At 34.3% G+C, this 21765-nt stretch overlaps 1 protein-coding gene across 15 annotated transcripts in view; it reads right to left on the reverse strand.

The window, feature by feature from the left end:
* Positions 1-21765, reverse strand: part of LOC121736712 (ankyrin-3-like) — a 58187-nt gene that overhangs the window by 12209 nt on the left and 24213 nt on the right. For 5 of the 15 annotated variants that reach the window (XM_042128085.1, XM_042128090.1, XM_042128081.1 and 2 more), the window contains exons 12-46: positions 21643-21741; positions 21243-21380; positions 20599-20745; positions 19977-20120; positions 19515-19636; positions 19128-19221; positions 18625-18796; positions 18133-18285; positions 17708-17825; positions 17505-17525; positions 17228-17347; positions 16867-16971; positions 15859-16019; positions 14893-15018; positions 14494-14582; positions 12200-12407; positions 11277-11303; positions 9907-10066; positions 9641-9806; positions 9320-9532; positions 9107-9237; positions 8734-8903; positions 8505-8645; positions 7953-8132; positions 7702-7865; positions 6483-7598; positions 6214-6402; positions 5883-6137; positions 4993-5788; positions 4693-4893; positions 4460-4586; positions 2633-4287; positions 1800-1936; positions 670-1678; positions 446-562 (exon numbers count right to left, since the gene is read on the reverse strand). In XM_042128085.1, the coding sequence (XP_041984019.1) occupies positions 446-562; positions 670-1678; positions 1800-1936; positions 2633-4287; positions 4460-4586; positions 4693-4893; positions 4993-5788; positions 5883-6137; positions 6214-6402; positions 6483-7598; positions 7702-7865; positions 7953-8132; positions 8505-8645; positions 8734-8903; positions 9107-9237; positions 9320-9532; positions 9641-9806; positions 9907-10066; positions 11277-11303; positions 12200-12407; positions 14494-14582; positions 14893-15018; positions 15859-16019; positions 16867-16971; positions 17228-17347; positions 17505-17525; positions 17708-17825; positions 18133-18285; positions 18625-18796; positions 19128-19221; positions 19515-19636; positions 19977-20120; positions 20599-20745; positions 21243-21380; positions 21643-21741 (8971 nt within the window). Of the gene's footprint in view, positions 1-445; positions 563-669; positions 1679-1799; positions 1937-2632; positions 4288-4459; positions 4587-4692; positions 4894-4992; positions 5789-5882; positions 6138-6213; positions 6403-6482; positions 7599-7701; positions 7866-7952; positions 8133-8504; positions 8646-8733; positions 8904-9106; positions 9238-9319; positions 9533-9640; positions 9807-9906; positions 10067-11276; positions 11304-12199; positions 12408-14031; positions 14583-14892; positions 15019-15858; positions 16020-16866; positions 16972-17227; positions 17348-17504; positions 17584-17707; positions 17826-18132; positions 18286-18624; positions 18797-19127; positions 19222-19514; positions 19637-19976; positions 20121-20598; positions 20746-21242; positions 21381-21642; positions 21742-21765 lie in introns of those variants that run through there. The other 10 variants (XM_042128096.1, XM_042128095.1, XM_042128086.1 and 7 more) reach the window with 7 other exon arrangements.

Below are 21765 nucleotides of genomic sequence, written 5' to 3' on the forward strand. Positions count from 1 at the left end.
TCATGCCGTCGAGCGGCGTGACACGGCCTATTTTGTATAGTTAGTTAGTTATATAAGTGGGAGAGCCATGCTTCGGCACGAATGGGCCGGCTCAACCACAGTAATACCACGTTATCACAGAAAACCGGCGTGAAACAGCGCTTGCGCTGTGATTCGCCGAGTGAGTGAGTTTACCGGAGGCCCAATCCCCTACCCTATTCCCTTCCCTTCCCTTCCCATCCCTACCCTACCCTATTACCCTATTCCCTCTTAAAAGGCCGGCAACGCACTTGCAGCTCTTCTGATGCTGCGAGTGTCCATGGGCGACGGAAGTTGATTTCCATCAGGTGACCCGTTTGCTCGTTTGCCCCCTTAATTCATAAAAAAATCGACTTTTAGGATTAAACAAAATAGGCATTGTAAGATTGATATTAAATGTTATTTTAGGGTACGAGCTTTGAATTACCTTTAAGATGAAGTCCCACTGGCCTGTCGCTACTTGGTTCCTCACATTTCGCCCTTTCTTTCATAATCAAATCAACAGGGGATGGGGGTGGTGTCTTTGAAAATTTTGACACTAAATCTGAAATATCAAAGTTTATAACCCTCACATGTGATATATGCTCATAAGATACTTAAATAAATTTGGCCAGAACCTAATGTATTATAGGATATAGATAAGCAAATCACCTTGAGTAACATGGCTGGAGTCGATTCTTATAAGAGCTCCCTGGGACGATATATCCTCTAAAAGATTGGAACATCTTCTGTTTAACTCTTTCATATCTGGAACTTCAGAATCATCTTTTGTTAAATTTTCAGTCTCGTTTTCATCATCATCGTCGTCTTTTAATGAATCACATTTTTCCTCTATTGATTTCATCTGGTAGTCAGATTTTTCTAATTTATTAGTTCTGTCCAATGATTTATCATCAACTTCACTCATACCTTTACTTTCGGTCATAATAGATGTTTCTTGAGATGAGCTCGTAGATACATGAACTATTTTTGAAATAGATCTCTCTTCTTCTATAAATTCTTTGCTTATGGTGATACCATCTGAACCATCTGAAGCTAAGGTTTTAGATACATCAAAAGATGAATGGTCTTCTGAGAAGGTCTTTTCATCTATTGATCTCGAAGTTTCTCTTACGCTGTCAATGGATACTTTTGAGAAATCTTTAGTTAAATCTGCCGTTGAGTCTTTTGAAAGTTCATTCGTTGCAAAGTCCCTTGAAGTATCTTTGCTATCTATTGAAGATTTTGAATAATCTTTTGTTAAATCAATAGATTTTTTTGATAAATCAGGAGTACCTCTGTCTTCATTTTGATCATCAATTTTAAATTCGTCTTTTGTATCAAAAGACATTTTAGAAGTATCTTTAAGTAGTTCAGCCCCACTTAATTTGGACAGATCAGCCGAAGTTCTATCCTCAATTATAGATTTCTGATCGTCTTCGGAAGACTTTGTCAGGGTGGAAATAACAGTTGTAACTGATGATTCAGTAGTTGATTTTGATACAACATCGGAACGAAGAACGCTGTCAACAAAGTGAGTTTTTTTCCCCGTAAATGGCATCGGTTTTTCGTCTTGTGGCTGTATACTGGAACTGGCTTCTGATTCATGTGAGCTTAATACATGATGCTCGTCAAAACCTTTTTGTTCGATGAATTTTGAATCTTCTCCAAAGTATTCAGTCTATAAAAAGTAAACATATAAGCTAAAATAATAAGGCTGACACAAATAATTTGTAAATCAATAACAGCTAAAACCTATTATGTGAAAATAAGTAATTTATTAAATAATATTAAAATCTCACTTCTTTCTCTGGAAAATCATCAGCATCATCTAAAGAATCTGTGCGCATTTTTTTTGGGTCAAAACTAGAAGCTGGAAGCTTATTATCGACTTCTGAAGAAGGCTCGATAATTTCCAAAACTTTAGCTTTATCCATATCTAAAACAATGTAATTTATTAATAAAATTTGTAAAATAAAAACAAACAAAAATATTATGTGTTGTTAGAAATAGCACCGAAACTTAATACCCAACTTTAATTTACATACACAGTCTTAACAAAGTATATTATTGAAAACTAATTGAAAATCATCAATCAGTGAGTATTTCTTGATAATAGTGATGAAATATAGCGAACATTTTTGATCAACTCAGCTTTAAATCAAATCAAATTGGTTCATCAGTTGCTTGAATCTTTAAAACAACTCAACGAAAAAGGCATTCATAGCATCCAAGCATAAAAAACGCATGTGTTTCGAAATAATATAACTCAATACACACTGACACAGGCCAGTGGATTCACAGAGTTTAGTTTATCACTCACGTACCCACTACTGATACGTCACATAACATTTACCTCATCAGTACAATAGGGTAGCGCACCAGTACGGTCGTCGATCGACATGCTGACAAATATTTCGGCACACAAATTTTGTATGGATATATTTCCTGCGATTTTGTGAATATAATAATATATTCATATTATACTCGCTGTTCAGCGAGTATAATTCCCAGCTTATAATAGTCCATGATACTCGTATCTCGAAGTTCGCCCATAACAATTGCAATGAATTGCTAGTAATATATTTTTAATATAATGTAATAGATAAGAAAGTAACAAAAGTACTGGAATTACCTGACTCGGAATCTGTATATATTTGCTCCTCCATTTCATCCGGAGAACTTTGAACCGAAAATGTTCTAATTTGTTTTTTCTTAGGCATTATCATCGTTTCTCCACTGTCCCTTGACAAAGATTTTGTCAATCCTGGCTTATCTTTTATTCTTTTTGCATCTGATATATTCTCTAATGTTAAGTCTACATACTGGTCTTGTGAATCTTTAGATTTGTCTAATAGCCCTTCAACTGTGACGACGGCTTCTTCAATTATTGAATCTACTGAAACTTCGCCTTCCAAGTCCTTCGGGTGTTCTTCGATTGGTGCATCTTCCGAAGACATATCAATATCTTCTGACGCCTGTTTAATTATTATTTCAATATTTTCAGCCATTTGTTTCATTGCTGAGTCAGACTTTTTTAATTCTTTTTTTGAATCATCAGCTTTATATTTTTCTAAAACTTCTGTCTTTAGTTTTGAAATATCTTCCTCCGTTTCAGTTTCTGACTCTGCTATTCTTTCTAATGATATAGCAGGGCTGATACAAGAATGTCTACGTTCGTCTTTCGTAGGTACTTTAGCATCGTAAGATCGTTTTTCTGAATCGAATTCTTTCACTATAGATTTCTCGTGTAGGGGACTGCGAGCCAAAGCATCGGCTGTCCCTTTTTGCAGTATTTCATCTACAACATTCGTTACTTCTTTCTTAGATATTTCGGAAGCTCCATGTTGAACGATCCCTTTTTTAATTTTTTTCGAATCTTTACCTGAATCTGATATTTCATCTCCAACGGAAAATTTATCAAGAGTGTCTGTTCTTATTTTACTGACATCAAACTTAGTTCCTTGAATTTTTTTATCTTCAAAATCAGGTTCAATTGACTTAGTGCTTTTAATAATTTGATCATCACCTTTTTTTACTTCAATAGGTGCTGGTGGTTCTGTTGAAGAGATAATGTTTTCGATTTCAGTAACAATTTGCGATTTATATTTAACTGAAGATGTAACTTCAGAAACTTTTGTTGACACTGATTCTTCGCCAGTTGGATATTTTGTTCTCTCTGTTATTGTAGTTTTTGTAACTTCCTCTCCACTAGGTTTTTTGGCTATTTCTGTCAATGTAACAATTGTAATAGTTTCACCAGATGGTCCTATTTTTGTTTGTGTATCCGATTGTGCTTTTAATAGTTCTTCTTTCAAATCGTGTTTATGTAGTTCATCGCTACTTGTTTCTTGTGCAAAAGTTTTAATGATATCAGTAGAAACACTTTCAGTTACATCACTTATTTTGGTCATGCATTTTTCAGATGTTGTGTGTTCTGATTCCTTTGTTGCAACCTCTCCTGTTAGATATTTTGTGGTTTCTCTTACAGTAGTTTTAACTTGTTCTTCTCCGTCGAGTCCATTAATTTTTTCAATAGTAGTTGTAGTGGTTATTTCTTCTCCCGCATTCCCAATAGTTGTAGTTACGGATGTGTCTATTATATCTGTATCCTCGTGTTCTTTCTCTTTGACGGATGTTTCTGTTGTTTTTTGTGTTATAGACTCTCTGGCATCCGTGATTTTTTTAGAAGAAGCTATCAATGTTTCATGAGATAAGCCCGTTTCTCTTTTTAATTGCTCCTCACGTTCTTTGTGAAGGAATTGGCTTGTGAAATCTTTTTCTTGTGCACTTAAAGTAAAAAATTATACATGTAAAACTAAATAATTTTAAATAAACTGATATTTTAACTTGTTAGTTACTTTAATATGGATCAATAAGTTGATGAAATTATTGCAAGAAACAAAGGAATTATTTTTGTTTTTCTCAATAATATTATAGTTACAAACGCTTAAATTCATACCTTATTTCAGATATATGGGGCAGCTTATGCACGTATTCTGAAACATGATCTTCTGGGAAGCCCTCTACATCATCTAATGAATCTCCATGTGTTAACTTTGCTGGTTTCGCTGGTTCAATCTTTTTATCTATAAAAATATGATTTGGATAGCAGCAAAGTTTGAAAAATCTTATTTCATCATCAATTACATTCATTTTTACTACATTAAAAAAGTAATAAAATTGTTTTGATACCTTCTTTCCTAAAATCTGATCTCTCTTTTGACAATATATTAACATGAGTTCCTTGTGTTGCTATATCATCTTCTGATTCTTCAAATGTGTAATCTCTTGATTCTGTTAGGCTGTGAGCATCAGAAAGACGTTTTTCTTCAAGCCGTAGCTCACTTGCAGATCCGGACTCAACAGACGTTACTGATTGTCGTTTTGTTTCATCTGAAATGAAATTTCATTAAATCCTTTTTTCTTATAAATGGAAAGTAATGTTATAAAGAATATTTATATAATTGTTAAACGCCTAGTTAAATTTTTTACCTTTATCTAACGTTGCTCCAGCTAGAATTTTAGATTCTGATTTCTCAATTTGCTTTATAATATCCTTAACGGATTTCGTAGCATCTTTCTGTTTTAAATCTTCCAAGTCATCATCTTTTGCTACACCTTCTTCTGACGAGGTTTTCTTATCAGTTACTGCGTCTTCCGAACTTATTTTATCAGAGATACCTTCAGAGGACTTTTTATCTGAAATTTCAACCTCTCTGCTGCTCTCCGAGGAAATTTTATCAGAGACATCATCCTTTTCGAATGAACGATCAACTTCTTCGGCTTCAGTGACAATCATTTGGAACTCTTGCTTAGACTTTGATGGCTCGGTCTCTATCAAGTCGCTTAATTTGCTGATTGATATTGATTCTGTTCTTGAATGCCTCTTTGGAGTCATTTTCTTAAAAAGTACCTCTGGCTCTTCACACTGAGATATTTCTTGTTTATCAGAATCTAACGTTGTTGAATCAATTTTCAAAGCAGTAAATCCACTTATACTTTCTTCAAACTTTTCATCACCAAAGGCGCTACCAGAATCAGCAGTACCTTCATATTCTGCTCTCTCATCAAAATCTGATGAAGAAATTTTTGCTTTGACATCTGACTGATCAGATTTTGAAGACTCAGCTTCTGAGTGTCGTCTAGAATCAGTATGTTCTGAATCTTCTAACGAATCAGAATAGATTCTTTTTGAGAAGAAGCATTCTTGAACTGAATCATCCTCTGGTACTGTTTCAATAAATTGTCTTGCTTTAGCGCTTATGACAGGAGACTCTTTCGAAGTATCCTAAACGAGAATAAAATTTCATGTAAATTATATGAAACTACTACTATTTATCAAAATAATTAAAACTTAATTATGTATTGTTATAAGTTTCTACCTTCTCAGGTTCTTTGGTTAAAAGTGTTGACGAATGAACACTTTCAAATTGTAAAAATTCTTTAGTTATATCTTTGGTACTCGTGGTAGATTTATCTACGACAGTAAAATCTTCACCAGATTTTGTCACAACAACATCTTTAGGACCTCGTTCAACAGGCTTATGTGCAGGGCTGAGTCCAATCTGGTCATCTAATTCCGAAAATTGAGAGCCATCCAAAGAATCGCTTCTTTGTTTTGAATCTCTAGAATAAACCTGGCAAATTCAAAAATAATAATATTTAACTTTATTATAGGTGGTTTTAAAATGTTATTTGATATTATTCGTTTACCTTTGATTCTGTTTGGGATACAAAACTTATATCCTTTTCAGTGCTCTGTTGTAAATCAGCCATAGAATCCGCTGTACATGAAAGGATTGTAGATTCATAGGACATTTTTTTGTCAGATCCTCCAGAATCAGTTTTCGTATGTTTGCTAATATCTGACTTTGTACTTGAAATAGACTGAGGAACTTCAGCCTAAAACAAATTAAATCATCACTGTTATCCTAGTTTTGGACTTAAAAAGTAATAATATTATAGTATTAGATTCATATTACCTTGTCTTTTTCCACAGTAGTCATAGTAACACCCTTTTCTTCAAAAGTTTCAGAAATTTCTTCTTCGCTTACCTTTGTTCTTAACTCATCAGTTAATTGTTTTTCAATTTTATATTTCTTGGCCATCATATCTTGCTCATCTGGTTGCTTTTTATGTTTATAAATATCTTTTTTTAAATCATGTGTGATGTCAGATGTTAATTGATTTGCTTCCAATTTATGTTTTTTATCTTTTTCAGCCTTTACAGTAGTCTGAGATTCAGTTTCTGTTTCGGAATCTGTAGATTTTTTGAGAAACTCACTATCTTCTTCTGATGATACCTGGACAAGAGTTGAATCGGTTCGTACTGACTTGGTGAAAACTTTACTTTTATCACTTGTATGTTTCACTCTAGAATCAAATTGTTGTATTGTTTCTTTGATTGATTTTACGGATTCTATATGTTTTTCTGCTTCTGTGTGAATTTTATGAGTGACATTTTCTTCGGTTTCTCTAAGAGAGATTTGTTTTGATTGGTCTCTTATAAAAGCTTGTGTATATTCTATGCCTGGATCTTGTTCTTGAGTATGTTTCTTTAAAGCTTCTTTGGTTAATTTTACTGTTGTTTTTGGTAAATCTACAGATGATTCTTTTGTAAGTTTTGTTTCAATAGCATTTATTTTATCTTTTAAGGTCGCTTCTGCTATATCTTTTTCGTCAACAACTAAATCTGGAGATTTATCTCCGTCATCAAGCTTTTCTTCAATTTTGGCGCTATCAATTTCTTTTTGTGAAATAACATCCCTTGAAAAACTATCTATTTTTGTTGTTTCAGTACTTGTTTTTGTGTCTATAGTATCTGATGGAATTGATTTTCGTGGCGTAATAGTAACATTAGAAAAGTCACCGGAAGAGAACTTCATAGACTCATTTCTCATATGCCTTTGTAAATGCTTAGGAGTAGGCTTAGCTGGTGAGGAGGGGTCAAATTTTCTAAATTGATCCGTAGGCCTTTCCGGTTTCTTTTGCTCTAATGAAGGTGTCTTTTCACTAATTTCTTTGTCAACCTCTTCTTCCCCAGTATCAGGTGTAGTTTTCGAACGTGTCCGTTCCAATTTTGGTTCTTTTTCCTTGACCTACAATTGTGTTAAAAATGTAGTTATACTTTTTTTATGATACTAACTAGTAAGCGATACTTTTTTTATACTAACTCTAAAAATATAATAAAATAACTAAAACCTGCTGTTCGATGTCCTGGAACTTTTTGATGTCTGGCTTAATTTGAGTTTTAATTTCAATTATTTCCTCTCTAATTTCTTTCTTTTGCTTAGACGCTGGTATTTTACTAGAACTTAATTTTTTAGTTATTTGTTCTTTCCTTTCTGCGACACTCCGTTTGACATCTATATTATAAACATAAAATATTAGTTTAGGTAAACAGAATAATATCCCTATACAAGGGATTCAGCAATAACTTTAACTTAAACTACCTTCGTCTTCTTCACTTTCTTCACTAGGTGTGGGGGTTCTTTCAATTTCGCTTTTATCAAGAACACATTTTTCTTCTGGCGAATATTTAGCTTCATCCTGATCTAAGTCTTCTGTACGAATACCTTCTATAACTTGATTGTCATCGTGTATTAGTTCTTTTAATTTATTGTCTTCATCAACTTTATAAAAACATCAATATAATTATGAATTACTAATATTGACTTTAAAATTTTAACGCATAATTACATAAATATATATAACGCATATTTATATTTAGAAAGCCCGCTTTAAAATAGTTAACGCAATTTTACAGGAAAAAACCGTAATTGGAGACAGATTACAGAATAGTTTTAATGAAATAAATATTCTACAAAAACTAAATCGATCCGTAAATATTAAGCTTTTGTAGATTTTCATCACGTAAACTACTTATTATTAATTATGAAGAACTACGGCTTTTTCCATTTTCAAAATATGTATTACATTGATGCTTTGTTTTAATTACATCAAATAAAAAGCTTTCGAATATTTGTAATACAATGCAAAAGTACCTTTGTAAGCCTCTATTTCTTCTGAAGCTTGCCGTTCTTGGTATATATTTCGTTGTATTCGTCTTTCGTTTGTCAGTTCAGATTGTGGTGCTATAATATCGTCTCTTCCAATACGACATAAAGCTAGTTCTAATGAATTATCTAAAATGAATTTTATTTTATATCAAAACAAAATTTTGACTATAGAAGTACATTTTATAGGCACAATCACATATTTTGAGGTTTTTACCTTGAGCTTTCGTCCCAGATTGTGTCCTCCATAATTTAAGCATGAGTTCGGCTTGTTCAGCACTCGTTATACGTTTGGCTTGTATTTGGTTTACAGTTGCAACACTTACTCCCAATTCGTAAGCTAGAGCAACCCAATCCTTACCCAGTAAATTGCATATATCTTCTAACCTAAAATTGAAAATACAAAAATTTTACATTCCTTTTTATCTAGTTGAATTTCAATTCAAATTTAAATATCTTTACGATTGTATTACATATCCAAACATGTTTTCCTAAATTTTCAATAAATTTTGTTCCATATAATATTATTTTGGATGGTGTGTTACTTCAAACATTATAATATTATTAAAATGACATTTAAGAAATATAACCTTGGGTCACTAAGCCGCTGTCTCCAAATTAGCTCTTGTTCTTCAGTACGTCGTGGTAAGGAATCGACTGGTGCCGGCGATGTTCTTTCGGCTGGTATATCATCCGGCACCATTATATTAAGGGCAGCGATCTGGAAGAGTTAGGGAAGTGATAAATATCTAGGATTTTATTGCCAGACTTTATTGCCAATACATAAATACATTTCAACTTACCGGTGCTGGTGACGGTTCTCCCTTCGGTACCTTCGGGTCTCTCATAAATTGACACCTACAAATAGGTTCAAGGTCCTGAGTCTTTATCATAACTGGGAAGGCAACTCTGTTTTCTCTAAACGCTCTAAATGGTATAGTAAGCTGCTCCCCAGACTTAGCAACTGGAACCAGATTGCCACCAAATTCCAAGTAAATTGGTTTTCCTTCGTGTACCTAAAAGATTATGAGTGAAATATTTCAGATTATAATTACAGTCCAGAACATAATTTCCAAAAATTCTGATTGAAGAGAAATGTGGGTTCCTAAGTAATTAGATTTTACCTCGACATCACGACTTTTAGCAACTTGTATGAATCTTTCTATACGTTCCAAAGCTTTATCCTCCTTGTCATCAGTCACACAGAACATTCGTAGCTGAGCTTGACATTCATCCGTTCGTTTGGCATATACCACAAATCGAGCCATAAACGGTACATGAATTGCTTCCCTAAAATAAAGCATATTGTTATGTTTTATACATATTTGTTATATACTACTAAATAGTTGAAGGATATTACGTATTGATAGTAATATTTTTTTATACTCACCGATACAACTCTGTGGCCATTTTAGTGGCATCTTCAACATGTCGGCAATCAATTAACCAATATCTAGCTGATACAGTTGTGGTGAAGGAAACACAGTCATTTACAAACGTCAATGGAGTATTTTCAGTCACATCCTCCCAATGAGCTCGGTTTGTTCCTCCTGGGTTCAATTTAATATTTATTATTACATAAGTCATAAATATAATTTCAACTCTAATTTCAATTCATGCTTAACGATATTTCAAGTTTAGATAGTCAAATATCCCAAACTACAAGGCATGTCGTATGATTTTTGCCAATTGTATCAATTGCATGCAGTAGCTCTGTACACAAATTATTTTCATATTCCTATAATAATATCTACGCGGTAATAATGAAAAGTAGTACAATCATAAGTTCGATTCTAATATACAGTTCCGTAAATTAAAAAAATATAAGATAAGAAGTTGGAAAGATAGGTCAATAAAGGAAAAGAAAATTATAATATTTCCAAAACGGCCTATAGCAAACACACAGTAAGCGAGGACGACATATCATAAGGAAACAATAACATACCGTGTCGTAGTTAATGGTAATGACGTTAATACTACAACTTTGTTAAAACGATCCTGCAAATGAAGCACTGTGCTATTTTTGTGAAAACAAAAATAATGATACTAAAGATTCCAATTGAATATAAACGAGTTTTGGTCTAGTTTCGATTTACAGATCTCTCGAAGGAATACACACTAAAATCGAATTCTATAAAAATAATAAAAACTAAAATCCTGAATAATGGAGTGTGACGGAAATAATGTACAAAAAGATGACAAAGAAAAATGATAGGCCGTTTTGGAGAAGAAGTTGATTATTATAGGCAAAAAAATATAATTTAACAACATTGACGTAGAAGTATGGAATGATCATGGTAAAGTGGCGCGGTTAGACGTTCAACGTGATTTTGCTATTTTAATTCATAAACCGTTTGTGCTTGGATTTGTTACATAAAGTGCCATTTTCTTTGCAACTTAGCTACCCTTTAGATACAAATATCTTAAAAACCGAGGTGTGAAACATTATATTGTGCACTTTCGTCTTTCATTTTTGTTTATGATACAGTGTCAGTCATTAACAAAGCAAACTTCCAGCCCGTGCAAAGAGAAAATATTTGAAAAGCAAGATATGAAAAAGCATTCAAAAGGGATGATAAAATAATAAGAAAATATTGATATTTATACCAGAATATAATGAAGAGTATAAATATCAACTGGTCGATGACGAAAATCAATCGTTACTATTTGAAAATAATATTACAATAATGATAAATAAAAAGAAAGGTGAAACTTAAACCGATATTCTTGTTTTGAAGTTAATATCTCTAATTTTTTTACCTTCGAGAGATCTTTTGCGAAATACCCCTGTTGGTCGATAGCGTCGTTTAGGTGGCAGCATTAAATTTGCCACACACGGTGAGCGTGCAACACACACAAACACACGAAAACAAAACAATGTAGACACGCACAAACGCACACATAGGGACGTGTCCCCTTAGCTGCTCTGTGTATTTGCTATAAGCGTTTTAGCTTAGGACTTCTTTTAATACTGAACATAGCAATTGATTTTGGGTAGAGTATAAATTATTTGAATTATAATTGTTATTGTGTCGGTATTTTATTTATCCGTTATAAATGTAACGTTTTAAATAAACAATGAAAAACTACTAGATTTAAAAATGTAACATGCCCATTGCATACTAATTTTCGTTCTAAATAATTATAATCTTCTTTTTATCTACTCTATTCATAATTATATCAATATTCAAGTTAGTAACATCTAATATGTCTTTTGTCTATTAAATTTTATGCAAATTCTTTCAGACACTACATTCTACCGTTCGTAGATATACTGAATTAAAGTTGTATGTTTTTATTATCCACCAAAATAATTCTACACATTACACGTGTTGTAATGGAATATAATTTAAATGCATTTTAATGTTTCTATTCTATTTATGATAATTTTGTTAATATCGAGTCCTAAATTCTACTCCTAGCTAATAAAGTATTATTATTAAAAACTCTTATAATATTATCATCTACTTAGCAAAACAAGCCATACTCCATTGGAACACTTTACGGAATTTCACATGTTAGTTACTAGATTTACTTCACACCACTTTAAGACAACTGTTTATTAAACATGAATTTATATGTGAGTGACAGTGTTAGTTTAGAGGAACTGAATGAAATTGTTAAGTTTGAGTCTAGTAACAAACATTCTACATTATTATTTAAAAAATTAACATAAGACGCACCTGAGATAGAACAAAGCAATCGTAGTGTAGGGGCTGAAGATGTACTGTATTGGTTTGTCATGCCCTGAGTATGAGGACGGGGTGCCGGCATACTCAGCGTTATAGCCTTATGGAATTTACGTCTCCTGGGCTCCACGGTTACTACTGGTGACACTGCTACACCACGACCCAACAATTTTGCTGTTAGCTCCGAGTCTATAATTTGTGCCTGAAAACGTTACTCAATAAGTATTTTTTAAAATACCAATAAATATAAAGACTATTATAATATATTTTTATTTAATTTTGAACAATGTGTCTTTGTTGCTAAAGACCAAACGCTGTAAGCATGCTTTGTTTTTGAAGCTTCTACGTTATTTGCGATGAAGTAGATGATACAATAAATAATAAATTTAATAAGTAATCACTTACCCCCGAACGAAGAGACGCTAATATCTCAATGAAATCAATAGACACTGGCATGATAACTAAAAAGTGTGCTGGTGTAGAAATAAGGAATTAAAATAAAGCTGGAAGGGTGCTTAAAGCAAATATGAATTATTGAAATCACAAGAAAGGCAATAAGGTGTAACTAGTTCGCATAGTACCTTGCGAATTTCTCACACATGCGCTCAAATAAAAACATCCAATATGGAAAGCTTAAGAGAAAAAAGAGCAAATAAAAAGTCATGCAAATCTCGTTTGGTCTTTAGGAAACACATTCTCACAAATATACACAAAATATAAAGCTTCATATATCATTACCCAATAAATTTAGCAGTTGCCTAAAATATACATCTACTTAACTACCGGATACGTCACTCCAAAATTTCACACATTTATGCACTATTTGTTACAATTATACTCCGTGTACATGCTCTTATGCCTAAAGACCAACTAGATACAAATTTCCGTAAAAACGATGTGTGAGAAGATCTTTCCAGTGATTTCAGTTTCAATTTTGCTTTAAATTGAAAACAAATGAGAGTACATCAATATTTTTATTTTTCATCTACACAGTTAAGGAGGATACTAAATTTATTGGGCAATGGACATACAACATTCAAATGGAGTAACGTATTGCAGATAGAAACTACAATTAATTGCTACTAGTAATAAATCTGAGTGGTTACAGATTTTTTAATTTACGAGTATTTTGCCTATAGTATTTCACTCAACGTCGTGAATTTATTAAGATTGAGAAGCAAGTTCATTGTCTAGACTCTAGATGTAATTCATTTCAAATTTGCAGCTTCTTTTTACCAACAGCATCGCTTTTTTTACAAAAAAATATACTACATATTAACCGTAATATGTTTTAAAATTATAAATCTAGCTTTCGTTGTTTCCATGCTAATAAGGACAGATAAATCTTTTCAAGACATTTATACCCTAAAATTCTATTCTACCATCTAATTTTTTGACAAGTGAAAAGAATATAATATATTCCGTTTATCTTAAATCTAAGGCATTATTGCAAGGCATACCAGCTTTTCAAGTATTGAATTTGAATAAAGTATAGTTATATGGATATAAGAATATGTTATTAAGAATAATGGTAACTTTATTAAGTGAAGCTTAGCAGAAATTAACAAATGTATTTTAGATAATATTATATAAATAAATTAGGCTCTAAGTAACGTACTAAATTTGATGGCAACATCATCTTTTCACGATTATATTGAGCTAGAAGCCTATAAATTTCAAGAATACTTTAAATACAGATAACTGTTTGGCATACATTTGTACTATATTTGATATGAAGAATTCGAGTATAACAAACTATGAACATTGTTTCAAAAATTTAAATTTTATTAAAAATGCGAAGCTGAGCTTGTTAAAAATTATATTATTCTTCTTTAATTTAAACTTCATTACATAAAATAAATCGTACTGTATCAATCAAACGTGTTGTATCAATAAAACTTGGCACTCAAATTTTCAGACTTGAAATAATCAGATGTATACCCGTATAATCCAAAAGGTAGACAAAATCGTGATTTAACAAAATGCAGAACACCCATAATAATCGAGCCTCCAAAAAATACTAATAAAGTTTATTTTATAAAAATATTCTTCGGCATATTAGAGGATATGATGAAATTTATGACAACCTTTTGCAACGACTTGGTCGATCTTACACATACCACACTCTTATATCTAACAGAATACTGACTTGATTATCACACGTGGATACACTTATGCCTATTGTACTACCAAATCAAAGAGAACCGTTTCTTCTTAGATACGTTATTGACGGTTATCTTTTTCAAATTCATATCTTTAACCCCTTTACGCGGTTTGAAAAGATTTACCTGGAGGCCAACTTTGATTTTCTTCGTCAAAGCGCCCTGAGGGAACACCGCTTGTACCTGTGGGACCACCGAGCTTGATACCATTCCACCTGTAAAAGAAATAATAATTGGTTAATAAGATCCTAGAAGAAATTTTTATAAAACTTCTCTCTTCTATTCTCGCAAATCAGAATAAGAGGATAAATCTCTAAGTGACTATTCAAGAAAGATTAGACAACGGTAAAAAATTGTCAAACTACAAAAAAAAATCAAAAAATGTAAATATATCATCAAAGTCGAAAAGCTAAAATAACTAAAAACAAAATAAAACTTAAAAAGAATACGATGAAGTCTTACGATTAAAATAATAAGAAGCAATAAATAGAATTGAAAGAAAGAATAAAAAGGAAGTACACCTACCTTCTGGTCCAATAGCGTGGACCTCCTGACGTATACGCGAAATGACCGCGAAGTATTGCGGGAAGTCGTGTGTAAGGATGCGGGTTACACGTGGCGCATCCCAACCCTTCTCGTCCTCGTTCGTGTCTATTTAAAAGAAGTATTATCAAAAACAAGTCTCATTTAGAATCTAAAAATCATCTACATATAACTACATTACTGAAAAAGGTATAAATGATTAGATGACAGTACATTTTTCCGGGATAAAAATGTCCTTTCCCGGGACTCATAGTACCTTCATACCAAATTTCAGGAAAATCGGTTCAGTGGTTTGGGTGTGAAAAGTAACAGAGAGACAGACACTTTTGCATTTATAATCTTATATATAAAATTCTCGTGTCACAACGTTAGGCCGCGTACTCCTCCGAAACGGCTTTACTGATTTTAACCAAATTTTATATGCATATTCAGTGGGTCGAGTTGTAATAAGTAAATTATTACAACTCGAGTCTGACGGCGACCATTGTTTGTGCGACGGGATAGTGATGGACGTTACCGTGGTGACATACTTATTTAGTCACTTCAGTAAAATAATACGGCCAAATTCCTTTTTATATGGCAAAGAAACGTTTGCCGGGACAGCTAGTATTATTATGAATAAAGATGAGATGATGATCTTAATCTATTGCTGTAATAGTTTTATTTTAATCATCATTTCTTTAGTGCCTTCAAGTTTATGTTTCTCATTTTACATAACCTTGACATTTTCATCAGTACTTTTAGGTTGTATTTAATAGCTGAAGTAGCTAGTTTTATTTCTGATGCAACTCATCATTTATCATCAGTATTATTAATATCTAGGAACTTATACTATTCTTCATGATGTCTAACAGTATGTGCATATTAGTGTGTCATAGTAGTCTGCGTATACTTACTATGTATGTAGCTATTAGAAATTTCGTCAAAATCGTCATCATCAATCATTACCTTCAATTTCTAGCGTCTCATGCAGTATATCCTGCACGACGTCATCGGTCGCGTCCGCGTTGTGTTCCCGCCAACTAGTGCCGTTGTCCGACCGCAGTATCACTATCTCTCTCTCCTTCCCACGGAGAGACGCGTAGTGCGGTACCTCCAGTATCACAGGGCTGTAGAAAACGTGAAAAACATTTTTTGCGATATAATTGTTAAGCAGAATAGAAAGGGACGGGACGGGAGGGAACAGGATAGGACGAAACGGAAGAGAAGTTGAGAGATGAGAAAACACAAACTGCACATTCTTTACAAACATAAGAAACATTAAATATTCAATCCAGGGAACTGTACAAATAGACACATTACCGCTGGCAACAGTCACTTCCACACAACCAAAAGTTGTGGGTTAATGGACAACTTTGTATGTGAGTATAGAAAAAAATCCGTAACGTATTCCAGATCAAATTTATCTACCATAAACATAATTCATAAAAGAAACATTTTTCTAAAATTTTAAACATATTGTTACGGACACATAGAGCCATCTAGCGTCACACCAGCGCAACTTATTGAAGAAACGCAGACAGCGTAAATCTGCTATTGGATACTAGATGGTGTTAAGCTTCTCGAAGTATTCCACACCTGTTTACGCCAATTTTGTACGTTCGGGAAGAAATGTTCTCGAACAGTCTAGGGCTCGCCTCAACCCACATAAATAGTCGCAGACAGTCGGGCCGATAATTCAGTTCGATCTGAGCGATCTTCAAGGCGACTTCGGAGTGACAACAAGTGATCAATAGTGAGTGAACCAGTGAAACCTGCGACTTGGCTACGACCTAGGACAGTGATAGTGCTTAGTGATTGGACCTAGTGATTAGTGTTTGGACCTAGTGTGTGCTTGTGTGACCTAGATTTTGTGAATAAAGTCTTCAAGAGAGTCAGCAGGTCTTTCTCTCCAAATCCTCGAACCCTAGCACGTAACAATATTGTCTTTCCAATAATAAACTTTGAAATTCTTACCCTAAAAATTTGGCAGAAACTGGTCCCATTTCCAAAACTCTTGAAGCCAGAGCTTCTCCCTCCATCAGCGGCGGCATGTGATTGATTCGAGATGGCTTGAGATATCTGTAATAGAACGAGTAATTTTATATGTACACCTTCTTTTTTACAAATTCTTGAATCTACACTAGTTTTTTTTAATAGTGCCGCTAATTTCGCAAAAAAACATAGAAATTCAAATACCAGCAGTGTCACTGCGACATGTCGCTTGCATATGTTATTTTGCCGTCGGAATACCCTTAAGCTTCTATTCGTCCACTGCCAATTTGTATCTTTATGGCTAACAGCTTAGAATTTAGATTGACGCGAGTGGGCCACTTACCTGCAGGTGATCCTAGTAGGTTGCTGCGCAGACAGCGGCGGGACGATCACCCTCACGCCGCCCCCGCGACACCCGCGCAGCGCGCCGCCACGCGCGTCCACAAGGAACGATACCAGGAAACTGAGAACATGATAATGATGAATACGTAAATATTATCATAAAAAGTAAAGGTGGATTGTACAAAGTAAAAATAGGTAATACACAATTACCGGACTGAAAATATACGATAGAATAATAAAGACAAGAAAACTTAATTGAGTAATGTATTTTTACTCACTTTTTCCATTGAAGCTTTTTCCTGTTTGCAATTCCATGATGCATGCGTAAGAAACAACGATTAGTTAACGGTGACAAGTCTGTAAAAATACAATCATTTGTAGGAAACTTGTAGAACCTTCGTATCGCCTAATAGGAAATAAAGTAATAGTCTTTACACATCTACAAAGATTTTTTCTATAGTCTAAGCAGAAGGGCTCTTACTTGGGTTGCGTGGGGTCGACGTTGTAGCAGTAGGCTTCAGGGGCATGCACGGCGCTGTACCGTGACACGCTCTTAACCACCTCCTGCTGCGGCTGGTAAGGGATGCCGTTCATTGACGCTGCAGGAAAATTAAAAATTGGTTATTATAAGATACTCTCCGAAAATTTGGAATTGCCGATAAAACAGCAGAGAAATTACAAGACTAAATACCGAAAAGCGTGAAAGAATCTAAAATTTGAAATTTTATTTTTGAAAGAACTGGCAGATCAATGGCGATCAACAAAAGAAACAACATACATATTAACAGATTTTATTAGAATTAGAATAATCGTTATTACTTGAGAAGAACTAAGAATTCCTGCAAACATCCACTTGTAAATAATTTAAAGTTTACGTTTACCAATAATTGTTAACTAATTGCTTACTTTGCGATATCTCCATGACGTTCTTATGGCTCATGGCTGATTCTGTTCTCTCGTCCTTAGTGACGTCAATGGGCAGGGAATCATCACCCAATGACTTCATATCATCAGCTGTCAGGTAGCGGTAGGGCTGGTCGTTCAAGATCGTGTCTTCTCCTGGTGAAGAGAGGAATATAGTTGATGAGTTATGGTGCTCTTAACACCGGTGATATTGTGTCCAATGTAATAGCGTTTTCATGAGATTCAGTAAATTAATTTGAAATAAATGATCATCTTATTGTTTTAGATGGTTATGTAATGTTTAGATTTATGGATGTAACTGTTTGAAAGATAATAACATAATCATGATAATAGATGTTGAAAGATTGATGTATTTTGTGTCTGTTTAAAGCTATGACAACGATATGACCAGGATAATGAGATATTACAAAATAGTTTATCCAGGATCATTCAAAATTAGTCCCACCAATTATCCCACTATCAAAACAAACATACCACCTTCTTCCTCGGAGTCTGACATAAAGGTCTCGAGCATGGTCTCCGGCGCCACCACTTTGTACTTCTCCTGCGTGGCGGGCGCCAGCGAGGGCTCCGAGACCTCCTTCAGTGTCTCCATGACGGTAACGTAGCCCAGCTTCGACGCTATGTCGAGGGGGGTCTGACCGTTCTGAAAAAGTAGAGGATGTTTAGAAACTGTCATGATTGTCTGACTACTACGTATTTTCCAAGTATTTCCCGACAGAAAGTCGACACTTAACCGAAACCGAAGCTGATTAATTGGTTGTCATCTACGAATAATAAGTTTTTATTATTCATGATATGATGTCAGTATAAAAAGTTTCCAAAACCAAAGCTCAGATCGAGTACTAAAATTTTTAAAAGAAATTTTAAAACCACGGTAATGATACCTAATTGAAAAACTCAGAAAAATTGTAATGATGGGCTTAGTGATTTGAGGCCAAAAAATTTAAGTTATATAAGACTATAATTATGCTTACAACAGTAGTAGCATTAGCATCTGCCTTATGCTCCAGCAGAATGTTGACGATGTTGATGTGGCCCTGCTGAGCCGCGTGGTGCAGAGCGGTGTAGCTGTGAATCAAGTATTTAGATTAAGTGCTGGTTTACATTGATACTGTAGCTTGCGCCAGTATCACTTGTTCTAACGCAGGTCGACAATGTAACTATCCAGATAATAATAATTGAAATGCATATAGTGGAAGATAGAGACAATTTTGTGCACTTTAAGAATGTTGCTTTAGTGCCTAGTAATGCCTAGTTTGCTAGGGCTTGCTAGATAGACTAAAGCGTCACATTGCGGAAGTTATAAACTTTTTACAAAGTAAATACTAAGACATAAATAGAGCAAAGAATAAAGAACTTACCCATGCGCCGTTTGAGCCTTCACAGACGCGCCGTTTTCGAGAAGGAACCGAACCATATTGGCTTGGCCGTAGTGACTCGCAATGTGGAGCGGCGTGTACCCACCCTTGGTGCAAATACCCACCTAGACAAAAAAAATTAAATACTGGGGGAATAAAATATATTGAAAATCCTTAGACTACACACGATCCTGTACCAGTTATGTTAGCAGTTAGAGTAAAGCATTTCCATAATCCCATTAAAAATGCAAAAATATTATGTCCATATCGTCTGTTAAATCTGCCCGCTTAAAACCGTTGTGAAATTTTGATGAAAGATAGACAGTAGACACCTTTCTTATTCCCGAGTTAACTGTTAAGCGTGACAAATAGAAAGACAGACACACTTTTACTTTATTATATTGTTGGTATGGATGACTCTGAATAACTTCGTAGATTGATTCCAGAAATAATTTCATAACCAACCTCTGCTCCGTTCTTCACAAGTAACTGGGCAACCGGTACCCTATCCTCTTGAGCAGCGAGGTGGAGTGCTGCTAGACCGTTCTTAGACTGATGATCTACTTCTGCGCTATGCTCTAGCAGAAGCGAACACATCTCCGTGTGACCCTGTTGAGAATAAAATTATAAATCTTCCTTTTTCTACTTTTCTACTTTTTTACCTTTTCAAGCAGAATACATGTTACCCACGTGTAATATTTGTCTTCGAGTTGCGCTAGTTCCATTTCAAGGGGATCTTGCAATGGACTGAGACGCAGGCTGAGAAACTCTACTTCATCGAATTTATGTGTTTCATGCATGCTGTTTTTATTTTTCAATGTTTTTTTCTTTCATTGTAGTATGTTTAGGAAAGACGCTACGAGTAACTTTGAACTTATCTTGTTCTTTTACTATGGCAGTCCCAACGACTTACCAATTTCGCACCTATAGATAAGTAAATCTGGTTTGAAACCTGTTAATAGTTACTGTTACTCTACTCCTCTACTTACTTTACTAATATTTTTGCTTATCACTATTACTAGTCACTGTTGTCTGTTATTTACTATTTTCATCTAGCAATATAAAGTCAATGTTAACCCATGTATACCTGTTGAGCAGCGAGATGGAGTGGTGTAAACCCAGCTTTAGACTCGGCGTTAGTCAGTGCTCCGTACTCGAGCAGCGTCGCTGCTGTCTCCATCTGGTTCTTACGAGCCGCGATGTGGAGCGGAGTGTGACCGTTCTTGGCCACAGCCTGGATGAACATAATAATATTATGTGATTTAAGAAGAATAGAGCCTTCATTTGAAATATATTTTTGAATAATTAAGAATAATTAAAGTTTTTAATGTTAGTAAGGAGGAAGTTTTAAGGATGCCTGGTGCCTAATTAAGGCTTTGTTTGGTTGACGATAATGAGTACGATTAAGAAGATGATTGAAATTTTTATAGGTGGATCACAACTTTGAGATCCCTCAGCGCAATCGGCCAATAACGTGTCACTGTTCAATCACTCATCTACCAATAGCCTGCGACGTATGGTGAAACCATCTACCCGCTTAATTCTCGTCCCAACGAGAAAACTTAAACACAAAAAACTGATCATTTCTCTTCATTTATTTATCTAGCAATCTAAAAGCCTAAAAGCTGTACACCATTTAAATAAAAAAAGTTTCTGGAACGTACTCTCCATATCATTATTATGATTTATATTATCTAATAAGACGTCCTTTGCTTACAAAATTATAATTACCTTAGCATCAGCTCCCTTCTCCAGCAGTGTATTGGCGACGGCCTGCTTGTCGTACTGCGCAGCAACGTGTAGCGGCGTCATGCCGTTCTTGCCAGCCTGGTCGGGGGACGCACCATGGGCAAGGAGCAAATTTGCTACCTAAAAGGGGTATAATAAAGTTGGGAATTGGTTTCAATCTTTTCCTTATATTGCTGAGATTTCCAGGCAACATTTTCGAGCAATCTAAATAAAGTTATGTTATATAGATAATTTTATGTACCCAACTAGTAAATAAAATTGTCTATAAACTTTACGTAAAAAAGAATTCAATTCAATTTGGTCCTCTCTTCCGTGATAAACTTAGTGATTCATTGGTAAATATTTTTGAAGATTATGTCACCTACAATAATATTAAACTTGCCTTTAGATTTCCATATTTAGCTGCCAGATGTAAGGCAGAAAATCCCTTTTTGGTGGTCGCCGTTAGTGGGGCATTGTGTTCAATCAGCGCTGATGCAACCTGAAAACATTCGATGATGAGATA

The sequence above is a fragment of the Aricia agestis genome, chromosome 19, assembly GCF_905147365.1.
Source record: "Aricia agestis chromosome 19, ilAriAges1.1, whole genome shotgun sequence".
Lineage (NCBI taxonomy): Eukaryota > Metazoa > Arthropoda > Insecta > Lepidoptera > Lycaenidae > Aricia > Aricia agestis.